This window comes from Gordionus sp. m RMFG-2023, chromosome 4 (genome assembly GCF_954871325.1).
Source record: "Gordionus sp. m RMFG-2023 chromosome 4, tfGorSpeb1-WG-v2, whole genome shotgun sequence".
NCBI classification, from domain to species: Eukaryota; Metazoa; Nematomorpha; class Gordioida; order Chordodea; family Parachordodidae; genus Gordionus; species Gordionus sp. m RMFG-2023.
In genome coordinates, this window is record NC_088778.1 from 28751669 (window position 1) to 28764765 (window position 13097).

Sequence of the window (13097 nt, forward strand, 5' to 3'; positions counted from 1 at the left end):
GCCATTAAACACTAATGAAACTTATATGCAAATTATTTATATATTTTTTAAGAAATTTTTTTTTATTGACATATAAATTTAATATAATTTTTTTTTTAAATAATGAGGATTATTTATTATGTATTTGATAAAATTAAGAGCAAATCCTTGTTGACATTTTAATTTTTGATGGAAAAAGCGACAAAATAAATCTGGGCGGTGGTCTGGAGAGGAAATAATTAATGTATAATTTTATATCATTTAGGGTTGTAGATGAAAGTTATGACGGATTAACAAAACAGTGTACAAAACACAATAGGTCCTGATAAAGATGATATACCTATGCCTTGGGATACTGGTAAAAGAAGAACGCAAAACGATATTTCTGTCAATGCCAGCATTGGTATCCCCTTCTAAAATAGAATCATGAACGACAATGTTAACTCAACCATAAAACGATCGTAAGTATTGTTTTAAAGGCCACGACAGAACTACTGCATATTTTTCCATTTTGATGAAATTGGCCGTACTGATTCAAGTTTAAACATTCCTCTAAATATTCATGAAAGTTTCTCAGAGAATCTAATAAAGTAATATTTATATTAACTCCTAGTGAAGTGAATGTTAGTACAGAATTAAATGTTTATATTTGTTAAAAAATAGGCGGAGGCATAGGGATTGTGGTAGTGGTGATAGTATAATTTGGAGAACTGGGTGAAAATAAAATAAACATAGATATAAAACATAAGATAAAAAAAACAAAATAAACCTCCAGATGAGTTCATTTCAAGCCTAGTTCTTTATTATTTGTCTACCAGTAACCCTAGAACGGGTAAGGCGTTTGTTTAATCGTCATTATTTTCTTTGCTTATCTTTAATAATAGATTCATCATGTTTTGTAGCAATGTGAGGGATTAGGGTTAGCCTAAACAAATAAAGAAATCAGGAAAATATAAATAAACTATTGTTGAAATTAAACAAACATTAAAATAATGTAAAACCGGTAGATGGGTCAATATTAGATGCATATTTCTAGTAGTTGGAGGGCTATCATCAAAAAAATTTTTTGGGGACTTATCAAGCCTATTATGATATTCTAAAAGTTAAAAAATAACACGATGAATGTAATGTTATTAAGGTTAATTAATTGTAAGGTAATTAAAAAATAAGATTAAAAAAGGGAGGAAAAAAGAAGGTATGAATTATTATATAATAAAAATTAAATTAAAGGAATTGATAAGGTTTGGCTATCATCAAAAAAAATTTTTGGGGGACTAATCAAGCCTATTATGATATTCTAACAGTTAAAAAATAACATGATGAATGTAATGTTATTAAGATTAAGGTTAATTAATTATAAGGTAATTCAAAAATAAGATTAAAAAAGGGGGGAAAAAAGAAGGTATAAATTATTATATTATAAAAATAATAAAAATTAAATTAAAAGAATTGATAAGGTTTTGAGGAACAGTGGTTAATAGATAATAGAGATAGAAAGAAAAGAATGAAATAATAAAATTTAATGATAAATAAATTCATTAAGGGAGGGGAAAAAAATAAAGAAAGAGTTATTAATAAGGATTGGAGATTATAAATTGGTTAGGATAATAATATTTAAATATTTGAATATACTTGGTTATCTTCTTAATTATTGGTTATGAATGAAAAATATGAGTATAAAAAATTGTAATGTAAGTACTGACAAAAATTGTGAATATGTTCAAAATAAATTTACAAGTTAAGTATCTTGTAGAGATTTCATTGATGTGTTATTGATAATATGAGATGAAAATTGATAAGGTAATCTAAAAAATAAAGAAAGGATTAAGTGAAATAAAAAGTTTCATTCATATTTACAAAGTTGAGGGAATATTGTTTTTATCAATTCAAAGACGATTTTTCAAATCTCTCAATCCATGTTAGGTATGTGTACACGTACACCATCAATTCTCGAAATTCCATTCATCTGTTTGTATAAAATAAATAAATAAAATCAACAAATAAAAAAAATAAAAATAAATACGTAGCGATGACATGACGTAGCGATGACATGACGTAGCGATGACATGACATCACGATGACGTAGTGAGGACATCGGAAAATTATAATATAGATTATATTTGATATATTATATTATTTAGTAATTTTATGGATCTATTATTAATAATTATAATACATTTCACTTATGTCTTAAGACTTATTTTTGGCTTATATTCCTGTTAAACAGTGACACTCATGTATTTTATCTTAACTTTAAAAAATTGTTTTTCTTTTACATCCTTAAGCTATTTATGGCGTAACTTAATATATTTCAAATAAGAATTGTTTCTTTCTTTTTGTTAAAAACAACTTTTATATTTTAAAAATCAATTTGTTTATAAACTAATATTAAATTTTATATTTTATAAATCAATTTACTTAATAAACTAATGTTCAATTTTTTATTTTAACTTTAAAAAAAAAGATCAATTTATTATAAACTACATTAAATTAAATTGTCAATATATATAGGAAACTATTTTGAATTATGTGATCATTATATTTTTTAAATTTAAATATCAATAAATTGACGTAATATACGTTTATAACATTTGATTTCTGCCTTTGATTTCTGCAACCTTTTCAATTCCATTTATTAAAAAACATTTTTGGTTCATTTTACATATTTATAAATTTATTTTCCCAAAAATCTATAATTTATGATGAATAGTTTTATAAAAAAATATCAACTTTTACATTCTTTCTTTTAAATTATTATTTAAGATATATGCATACATATTTGAGAGTCAGGGGGGGAGGACTAAGCGGGGTATTTTTTTTATTAGCTAAAAATGATATTTACAAAAAGTGATAAATTTCTGAAGGGGGATTTCCCCTTGCCCCCCCTGGCTACGCCTATGACCTCATATATTGTTATAAACTTCTCTCTCCACCTTCATAACATTAAATCATTTTGACTTTTGAAAATATTTTAATTCTTACAATTTATTACAATTATAAATCAAAATGAACTAAAATGAAGAATTACATAGTAAAATAATGTATATTAACAAACATTGAAACTCCGCATACACATTATGAAAATATAATCTTTTATCTATTAAATGTAAAATGCAAAGTTTTATAAATAATAAGTGTAAAACAAATTTCTAATAATGCAAAGTTTTATAAATAACAAATGAAAAACAATTTCATCAATATTAAATGTAATACAATTTTGTAAATTTACTTTGGATCTTTTTTTACATCTAAATAGCTATAAAAAGTTATCAACAGACAGAATTATTGCTAAAAAAATAGTTGAAGAAACTCTAATTATTTCCAAAGAATCTTAATATAATATTTAATCATTGATTTGAGCATATACAGGGTTGCATGTGTTTTATTTGGTGATATAATAAAAACAAAAACTATTAAGTGGTATAATAATAAGTTTGAAGTGTTTAAAAAAACAGAAATACCACATTTATGTATTAGGAAAAAAATAGTTTAAGTGAGTATTTTTTCAAATTTTTACAATAATTTTTTTTAAAAAAGTAACATAAGAATTTACCTATGAAATGTTTCTAGAATATCATTTGTAATTGGAAAATTAATTTTTTGGAAGATTTGGAAGTGTATAACTGTATTGTAGTATTTAATGATCTTTATTTCAGATTCTAATCTTAAATTTCAATATTGATCATAAAGACTTATACTAAGAATTTAAAAAATCAGCACCCACCTTTAAAGTAATTAACTTATATTGCAGATAAATGTAAATGACATTCGTTTTTTCCTATAGAAAGGCGCTCAGAAGAACGAAATATAAAAATTATCAACCAAAGAATATTTTATTTTGTATATATTATAATAATCTATAATTACAAACACAATAATAATAATTTACATAATGATTTAATTTTGTAAGAAAATATTATATTTTTAAATTGCATTTTCGTTTAGTTTTGAGTGTTCCGAAATTGGCATCTTTATTTTTATATCTTTATTTTCATTCTTTCCATTTCAGGCTGGGTCAACAATTTGGTTACTATGTCATTTTCTTTTTATTCCAGCAATTAAATTTTCTTTTTGGGTTTTGAATTGCCGGTGAGTTTGGGTTTATTACAGTAAAATTGGCACTTATAGCAGATTGCGAAAATGATGTGGAAAAGGAATGATTAGATAAAAAGGAATGATTAGATAAAAAGGAATTATTATTATATAAAGAAGAATTTCTAAAACTATTATTGGTATTATTGGATAAAATATTATTAATATTAAACATTTTAAATTTAAAAAATTGTTTTTTTGTAATTAATAAGTTTTATGAAAATTTTTTATTAATTGTTAAATTTTTTTCCTAATACATAAATGTGGTATTTCTGTTTTTTTTCAACACTTCAAACTTATTATTATACCACTTAATAGTTTTTGTTTTTATTATATCACCAAATAAAACACATGCAACCCTGTAAATTTAATTTGCCTAACTTTAATCGTAAAGTCATTTGATCGTAAATTTGGTCCATTTTTTTCTGATTGGTCTATTTAATTGCGGTAAATTAAAATCATTTAAAAACATTATGCATAATACTTTAGCTGATAATTTAAGACTATTTGTTAAAAGAAGAAATGAATCATTACAAAGTATGATATATTTAATTAAACGTAAGGATATACTCTGCCATAACCTATTTCAATATACAATACATAGAATAGCTGGCCCTACAGTATATTACCGCTGCAGAAGGAGAAATTGTAAAGGCAGAGGTAAGTTAGTAGGTAGTGTATTTGAAGAGACACAAAATCATCTAACAGCTGAAGGTATATTTAATACTAAACTTATCTAGATTACATACATTAATTTAGATAAAGATTCTCAGTGTAGTATAGATCAGAATATTAGCCAACCCAGTAGCTCATCTAGTAATCAGTAAGTAACAAATAAAATAATTATTTTTGAATAAACAAGCTAATATAATTCAACAAATACAACCACAACATATACAGCCCCAAATATTACAACCAATTACTAGAGATAACTTTTACCCTCCAATTTCAAGTAACAAAAATAATTGTATAAATTAATAAACATTTTTTTAGATATATTAACAAATGTGGCCCAAATACAAAGTTTTGCATTTAACCACACTAATAATCAAACTACTTTTACAAGTAGATTACAAATATTTTTTTTAAATTATATTTTAATATAATTATAGACCTGGAAGACATTAACAATGCAGGAATTTTATTAGACTTACATAATTCCAACAATGAAAATTTAAGTAAATAAATTATATTATTACATTTACATAATCTGATTATAAATAATTTATATTTTGACATTGTAATTTTTAGATATACAATATATTCCAACTTCAAAAGGGAATTTGGTTTGTATCATGATGGATATTTATACATCAAAGATTATACAAAATCCGCAAGATATAAATGATGTGGCACTCAGTTGCCAAATATTAGCAACAACCAATAATCTACCAATGGATAATTTTTTTTTATACATGGATAAAACCTGGCTTGGTATACTAAATATATAAAATAATTTATTATTTTATAGGAAATAATTCAATGTTTCCTAGAGAGATGTGGTCCAGATATGGTACATCTGGACCTAGGACCAATAATCATCTAGAGGGCTGGCACTCAGCATTAAATAAATCAAAAGATCTTCGCATCCAAACATTTATACATTTATAAATTTAATTCAAAAAGACCACATAAATAATAAATTAAAAAAGGTCCAACTTGACCTGGAGATGACAACAAAAAAAACTAATAATAAATATATAACAAAAAAGAATATTCAAAATCTAATTACTCAATATAATTTAAAAATTATAAATAAATATTTATTTGCTGATAAAGCATCTTGTTATATAAAACTTATGTATAATTATAATATAGATGTATAATAAAATATAATATTCTGACCAAATTAACAATTAATTTTATTTATAAGTTATAATTATCTAATAAATTGTAATCATATTTATCAGTTGCTTCTATTTCCATTATTTAAAGGAGTTCAAAATCAGTAGCTCTTCTTTCTTCATTATCTAATAAATAATAAATTTTAATAATCTCTCCCAAAATCCTACCTTCAGCCTCATCGTGGCGGGGGAGTGGCAACGTCTTTTGGCGGCAAATGGAGGTCTAAAAGGTTCCCTGTGATCTGGGTCTAGAATAGGATCACCGTCTCCTCGACGGGGTGTAAAAACCACTTAAAGAGGTTGATGTCAGGAAGGGCATCCGATTGTAAAAACCTTGCTACAAAAATTTCCCTATGGTTACAACAAAGCATGGGCGGGGTATAGCCCAAAGTACCCCGTGGGCCTCCTCATCCGCCTACGACAAAAAGAAGGATGGGAAACCTGGTGGAACCACTATTCATGAAAATGAAACCTATGACGGCCATAAACGACCTGATAAAAAGTGGAGAAACCAGTTTACGGGTGATCGAGTTATGGTCGCGACATGGAATGTTGGGAGTATGACGGGAAGAGATGGAGAAGTCGTCGATGTATTGCACAGAAGACATATAGATGAGTGCTGCATACAGGAGACTTGATGGAAAGGAAATGGGACCAGAATGATTGGCAAGACTAGCGAAAAGTATAAATTCTTTTGGCAAGGAGGTAATGATGGTAAGGCTGGAGTTGGGGTATTGGTTATGGAGAAATTGGTAGACAAGTCGAAGTGAGAAGGCTAGACAACCAGATAATGGTTATCAAGATGATTTTTGGTAGAAAGCTATATAATATTATCTCGGCATATGTTCCTCAGGTTGGAAGAAGTGAAGAAGAGAAAAATGTATTTTGGGACAGTCTATTGGGGGTGACATCGAGACTGGCAAATAAAGAGGGGATTATCCTGGCTGGCGATCTGAATGGACATGTGGGAGCGAGTAGTGAGGGTTATGAAGGAGTACATGGAGGGTTCAGTTACGGCATGAGAAATTTGGAAGGAGAGAGGATTTTAGAATTTAGTGATGCTATGGATATGATTGTTTGTAATACAATGTTTAAGAAAGAATCAGAGAAGCTGGTGACTTATAAGTCGGGTAGTACCAAAAGTGTTGTGGATTACTTGTTATTAAGGAGATGTGATCGATGTATAATAAAAAATGTGAAAGTGATACCGGGAGAGGAATGTATAAATCAGCATCGACTAGTTGTAGGAGATCTCACTCTTAAAGGTGCCAAAAAGAAAGTTTGCCCCAAGGCTGAAGGTTTGGAAATTGAAGGAGGAGAATGCTAGACGTCAACTCAATATGGCATTAGCGATTAGGGAGGCGGAGGTGGCACAAGCATCTGGGGTGAATGACAAGTGGGAAGTCATGAAGAAAGCTTGGGTAATGACAACTGAGGAGGTATGTGGATGGACAAAAGGGCCGCCTAGACATAAGGAGACTTGGTGGTGAAGCCCGGAGGTAGCGAAAGCCGTGGATGAGAAACGGAGGTGTTTCAAAGTATGGTATAATAGCAAAGAAAATAGTGATAATGATATTTACAAGATGGCTAAAAGAAATGTTAAGAAATTAATAGCGAAGGCTCAAGAAGAAAAGAGACATGAGTTTGTTAAAGAAATGGAATACGCTGATGGAATTGGAAATATGGTTAGAATGGCAAAACAGATGTCAAAAAAGAGGCAGGATGTGATAGGTGTAAAGTGTTTGAAAATATGGAAGGAAAAATGACGATTGATAGTAGTGGTATTAAGAACACCTGGAAGATTTACATGAAAGGACTTTTGAATGAAGAAAATGAATGGAATAATAATATTAGTTGTGCAAAGGTAGAAGGTCCAGGGTGTAAATTTGGCAAGAGATAAAGAGAGCAGTGAAAAAGATGAAGAAAGGGAAGGCATCGGGTTTAACGATGGTGGTATCAGAGATGTTTAAAGGTTCTGATGATTTAGGGATTGAATGGTTAATGAATTTAGCAAATCAGATTGTCACAGAAGGTACTATTCCCGAGGACTGGCGAAGAAGTATAATTATCCCAGTATACAAGGGGAAAGGTGATCCTTTAGATTGCGGGTCTTACAGAGCTATTAAACTCTTGGAACATGCAATGAAAGTATTTGAGAGAGTGTTAGAGAAGCGGATAAGGGAACAAATTAAAATTGATGAAATGCAGTTTGGTTTTACAAAGGCACGACAGAAGCAATTTTTGTGGTGAGACAAATTCAGGAGAAGTATCTTGCAAAGGAAAAGAAACTCTATTATGCGTTTGTTGATTTGGAGAAAGCATTTGATAGGGTGCCGCGTGAGATTACAAGATGGGCCTTGAGAAAATCCGGTGTAGAGGAATGGTTAGTTACCGCAGTGATGGCAATGTATGTTGGAGCACAAACAGCAGTAGGGTCGGATTATGGTGATAGTGACAGCTTTGAGGTGAAGGTAGGGCTTTATCAAGGATTCGTGCTGAGTCCATTATTATTTAACTTAGTAATGGATGTGGTGGCTAGAGAAATGCGTGAAGGACTTCCTTGGGAGATATTATATGCAGATGACCTTGTATTAATGGCAAACAGTGAGGGAGAATTGAGGGATAAAGTTAGTAAATGGAAGATGACTATGGAAGCAAAGGGCCTGAAAATGAATGCAACAAAAACAAATGTGATGATTGGTGGGGAAAATCTAAAGATAGAAGAATCAGGTAAGTGGCCTTGTGGTGTATGTGCGAAAGGTGTTGCTAGAAATTCTATCCAATGCACCAGATGCCAGAAATGGGTACATAAAATATGTAGCGGGAAAAAAGGCAGTTTGATGTTAGAAAGAATGACCTTTATTTGTAAAACATGCATGAAAGGGATACATAATAATGATAACCTAAAAAATGGTGGTCTGGATATTGGCAATGGGTTAACCCTAGAAAAATTGGATAAGTTTTGTTATTTAGGTGATATGCTAAACGCAGATGGTGGTGTAGATTCTGCTGTTGTTGCAAAGATCAGACTAGCTTGGAAGAAGTTCAGAGAGATGTCGTCTATTCTTACAAATAAAAATGTTTCTCTGAAGTTAAAGGGGAAAGTTTACGTAAGCTGTGTGAGGAGTTGTTTAGTTTATGGCGGTGAAACATGGGCAATGAAAGCAATTCACGAAGCCAAATTAGAAAGAACAGAGATGAGGATGGTTAGATGGATGTGTGGGGTATCTCTGAGAGAGAGAAAAACTAGCAAGGAATTGCGAGCAAGATTAGGTATAGAAATGATTGGTATGGTAATGCGACGAAATAGACTAAGATGGTTTGGGCATGTGGAACGTATGACAAGAGATGACTGGGTAAAGAGATGCACAATGATGGAAGTAGGAGGATCAAGACCTAGAGGAAGACCCAAGATGACGTGGACAAATGTGATAGCGGCGGATATGAGAAGCTTGAATCTTACAAGTATTGATGCTCAGGACCGTCAAAAATGGAAAAGAAAAATCAGAGGGAAAACTGGCCTACCCGGGTAAACCTGGAAATCGCCATAAAACGGAGAAGAAGAAGAATAAATTTTAATCATATTTATCAGTTGCTTCTATTTCCATTATTTAAAGGAGTTCAAAATCAGTAGCTCTTCTTTATTCATTATCTAATAAATAATTGATATATGTTTATTAATAGGTATACATTATTACACTAATCTGATATAAAGAATTAGAAAAATATTTCCATTATTTAAAGGAGTTCAAAATCAGTAGCTCTTCTTTCTTCATTATCTAATAAATAATAAATTTTAATCATTTTTATCAGTTTATTAATAGGTATACGTTGTAATCATATTTATAGTTGCTTCTATTTCCATCAATTAAAGGCATTCAAAATCAGTAGCTCTTCATTATCTAATAAATAATACATTGATATATGTTTATTAATAGGTATACATTATTACACTAATCTGATATAAAGAATTAGAAAAATATTTCCATTATTTAAAGGAGTTCAAAATCAGTAGCTCTTCTCTCTTCATTATCTAATAAATAATAAATTTTAATCATATTTATCAGTTGCTTCTATTTCCATTATTTAAAGGAGTTCAAAATCAGTAGCTCTTCTTTCTTCATTATATAATAAATAATAAATTTTAATCATTTTTATCAGTTTATTAATAGGTATACGTTGTAATCATATTTATCAGTTGCTTCTATTTCCATCATTTAAAGGAGTTCAAAATCAGTAGCTCTTCTTTCTTCATTATCTAATAAATAATTGATATTTGTTTATTAATAGGTATACATTACTACATTAATATGATATAAAGAATTAGAAAAATTACGTGCATATAAATTCATATGAATGAAAAAATCGTCCATTTTGACCTAAGATCAAAATAATACGATCAAAGGAGGCCCTCCCGTAAAAAGCTCAAGCGAAATTTTGCGAATAGTTAACCGACATAATACCTAATTATCACATAAAAATAGTAAAGGTACATTTTAAAAATTCAAAATTCACTTGATCTGCTTTTTTTTATGAAACGATAAAATATAATAGTAAATTTCAATACAAAGCTAATAATCACCATCAAAAGGTTATTTTTTATTCTTATAATAATATTTTACTTCCGTTATAGTTTATATTCATCACAAAGTAAATATAAAATAGAAAAACAAATAAACCAATCTATAGAAATCTTTAAAAAATAAATATAATACGAGTTATAGATTTTCTTATCTCTTTATTCTGTCACTATTGTAAGTAATTAATCACTATATCTGCTTCTGCCTTCTATATATGCTCAATCTTTAAAGAAATATCATCCCTATATAAATAAATGTGGCCTGGCAATAGAGTAAATTACTGTCAGTGTATTCTTCTGTACATTGCACTGGATACACCCTAAAGGGTGGAGGAAGCCCCTTTAATTAGTGGGCTTCCCCTGTGTACAAGATACCCTAAATATTAGAAATTACGTATTGTGAATAATAAAGATAATGTAATGCTAAATCACATATTTATTTGTAGAATTTATATATAATGTAATAATTTGAATATATTAATAATGTTTTATCTATCCTTTCTATTTTTTTTGAAAATATTTACAAAATTTTTTTGTTATATATAAATAGAGATGACAAAGTAAAAGCATGCCTAAACTTAGTTTTTTGTGCTTGACAGATTATTTTGAACAAATTTACCAAATATATAAATTTATACTTTGACAGTAGTGTCGTTAATGAGATAAAAGTAAAGAGTTTAATTGGAAGCTGCATTATAAATTATTTATTTAAATTGTTATTTAATATAATATTTTTATTACATAAAGTAATTTTTTAATTTATATAAATTTAATCAGGAATTTTTTTAAAAAAATAAAAAATATGTTAAATAACATGGAAACCATATATAAAACGTTAAAATAACACTAAAAAGACAAAATATAAAAATGTATAATTATCGATTTAATGATTATGTTCCCAAAAAGGAACCATCTTGGATATGTATGTTTATATGTCACAAATAAAAATACAATTTAAATATAGAAATAATTACACAATGTATACTGAAAAAATAATAATATTTGTTTTCAAAAAAATTTGGCATAATGAATTTTTATTTAAGTTTAACAAATATAATTTTTCAAAATTAGTTTTTCTTCAAAAACAAACTTCCCTTGACTAAACAAACATTTATAGAGTGCTTGATGTAAGTGGATGCTATATTTAATAAACAACAAATTTAAATGTGGAAAACTATAATATTAATAAATGAGACATAAATATAACATTTTTTTAAAGTAACTTGAAACAGTTACATTCAAAAAATGTTAATATTTATAGTTACTAAGTAATGTTTTCCAAGAGTAAATAGGTATTTTTTTGCAAAAGAATAACTAGCTACTTTAATAAAACTATTGAATAGATAAATATATTTTTCCTTATCTTTTAGTCAACCTTTATTAAGTATTATTTTTTTAAAGTGAAAGGAAACATGATATGCTATAATTATATTAATGATTATTTTTAGATTAAGATTATGGAAATATCAGAAATTACCAAAAACATAAATGAAATTTCGCTCGAAAGATTTGATCCCCATAAATTACTCCAATTTCTTTTAAATATAACTCCAGATATGAAAATATTAGTTAAAGATATGAACTTATTAGCAACTTTATTTGCAGTCAGAGGTACTAAAATTAACAAAATTCTTAACACAGTTGGGGCAGAAGCAACCAATAAAATAAGAGAATTAAGAGACAAGTATCAAATTGTTGAATCAGGAAAGAATACTAGTAGTGTTACATTAGCAAGAATAGGTCAAATATGGGCTTTTAATATTTGTAGAGCTTGTTTTGAAGGAGATATATTGGATCCAGTAGATAAATCTCTACCAGATGGTTTCCCAAAAGCAATGCGATGTAGTGTCTATGCTAGTCTTATATATAGGTCTATGATTAAGACAGATTTAGTTTGCCTAAAAGAAGCATATGCATACCATCAATACTTATTAGATTGTATTATAAATCCTAATAAAAGAAGTAATCCTTCTAAAATAATGAGCAGGATAGAGGAACAAATTCAATTTTCAATTTACACTGATGAGGTACGATTAGAAGGCAATTTGAAATTTGGCATTTTAAAAGAAGGGGGTGCCATTGCAAATGAAATTAAACCTGCATTAGAAGAAGCGGCTAGAAGATGGAGAGAAATAATCTCTTAATTTAATACAATTATGATTTAATAAATAGTTAATAATTATTGATTATCATGAAATCATAAGATATTTTTATACAATTTTACAATAAATGATTATATATCTTTTTACGTTTTATATACCTTTTATTTTGTTCATAATAAAATATGAAATTAATTGTTTTATAATAAATTTATTTTAAAATTCATTAATGTTAGAATTTTCAATCCATTAAAACTTCAAATATTTAATTTATTTCCTTGGTTTCCTTAAATCATATATGCTTTTATATTTCTGAAGTGAGTCATTTCCTAAAAGATAAATTAAAATTTTAATAACTTTTGATCAAAACAGTCAAATAATTTATTGAAAAATAATCTTCATGTTCAATAGTGTGTTCTTAATTAGCTGGGTCAGGCTAAACAGTCTAACTCATTGTGAAAGTTGTAAAAATCCAGCTTATTACTTCATCTGATATATATACTC

At 28.0% G+C, this 13097-nt stretch overlaps 4 protein-coding genes and 1 long non-coding RNA gene across 5 annotated transcripts; 4 read left to right on the plus strand and 1 right to left on the minus strand.

Annotated features, from left to right (window-relative positions):
- Positions 1 to 6705: 6705 nt before the first annotated feature.
- On the plus strand, positions 6706 to 7242 carry LOC135928789 (craniofacial development protein 2-like). Its single transcript, XM_065465252.1, has one exon. The coding sequence runs from the start codon at positions 6706 to 6708 to the stop codon at positions 7240 to 7242; it is 537 nt and encodes a 178-aa protein (XP_065321324.1).
- A 590-nt stretch (positions 7243 to 7832) lies between these two features.
- LOC135928790 (uncharacterized) lies at positions 7833 to 8165 on the plus strand. The gene has a single exon (XM_065465253.1). It carries the CDS (start codon positions 7833 to 7835, stop codon positions 8163 to 8165), a length of 333 nt encoding a protein of 110 aa, XP_065321325.1.
- A 149-nt stretch (positions 8166 to 8314) lies between these two features.
- Positions 8315 to 9448, plus strand: LOC135928791 (uncharacterized). The gene is made up of 2 exons (XM_065465254.1): positions 8315 to 9006; positions 9226 to 9448. Exons 1-2 carry the CDS (start codon positions 8315 to 8317, stop codon positions 9446 to 9448), a joined length of 915 nt encoding a protein of 304 aa, XP_065321326.1.
- A 160-nt stretch (positions 9449 to 9608) lies between these two features.
- On the minus strand, positions 9609 to 10015 carry LOC135929020 (uncharacterized). Its single transcript, XR_010572449.1, has 3 exons — positions 9868 to 10015; positions 9746 to 9817; positions 9609 to 9694 (listed from the first exon to the last, which is right to left on the minus strand). It is a non-coding gene; the product is annotated as an uncharacterized LOC135929020 (long non-coding RNA).
- Positions 10016 to 10474: 459 nt separating this feature from the next.
- Positions 10475 to 12720, plus strand: LOC135928474 (uncharacterized). The gene is made up of 2 exons (XM_065464937.1): positions 10475 to 10506; positions 11943 to 12720. The coding sequence occupies exon 2, from the start codon at positions 11952 to 11954 to the stop codon at positions 12636 to 12638; it is 687 nt and encodes a 228-aa protein (XP_065321009.1). The 5' UTR covers positions 10475 to 10506; positions 11943 to 11951; the 3' UTR covers positions 12639 to 12720.
- Positions 12721 to 13097: the final 377 nt, after the last annotated feature.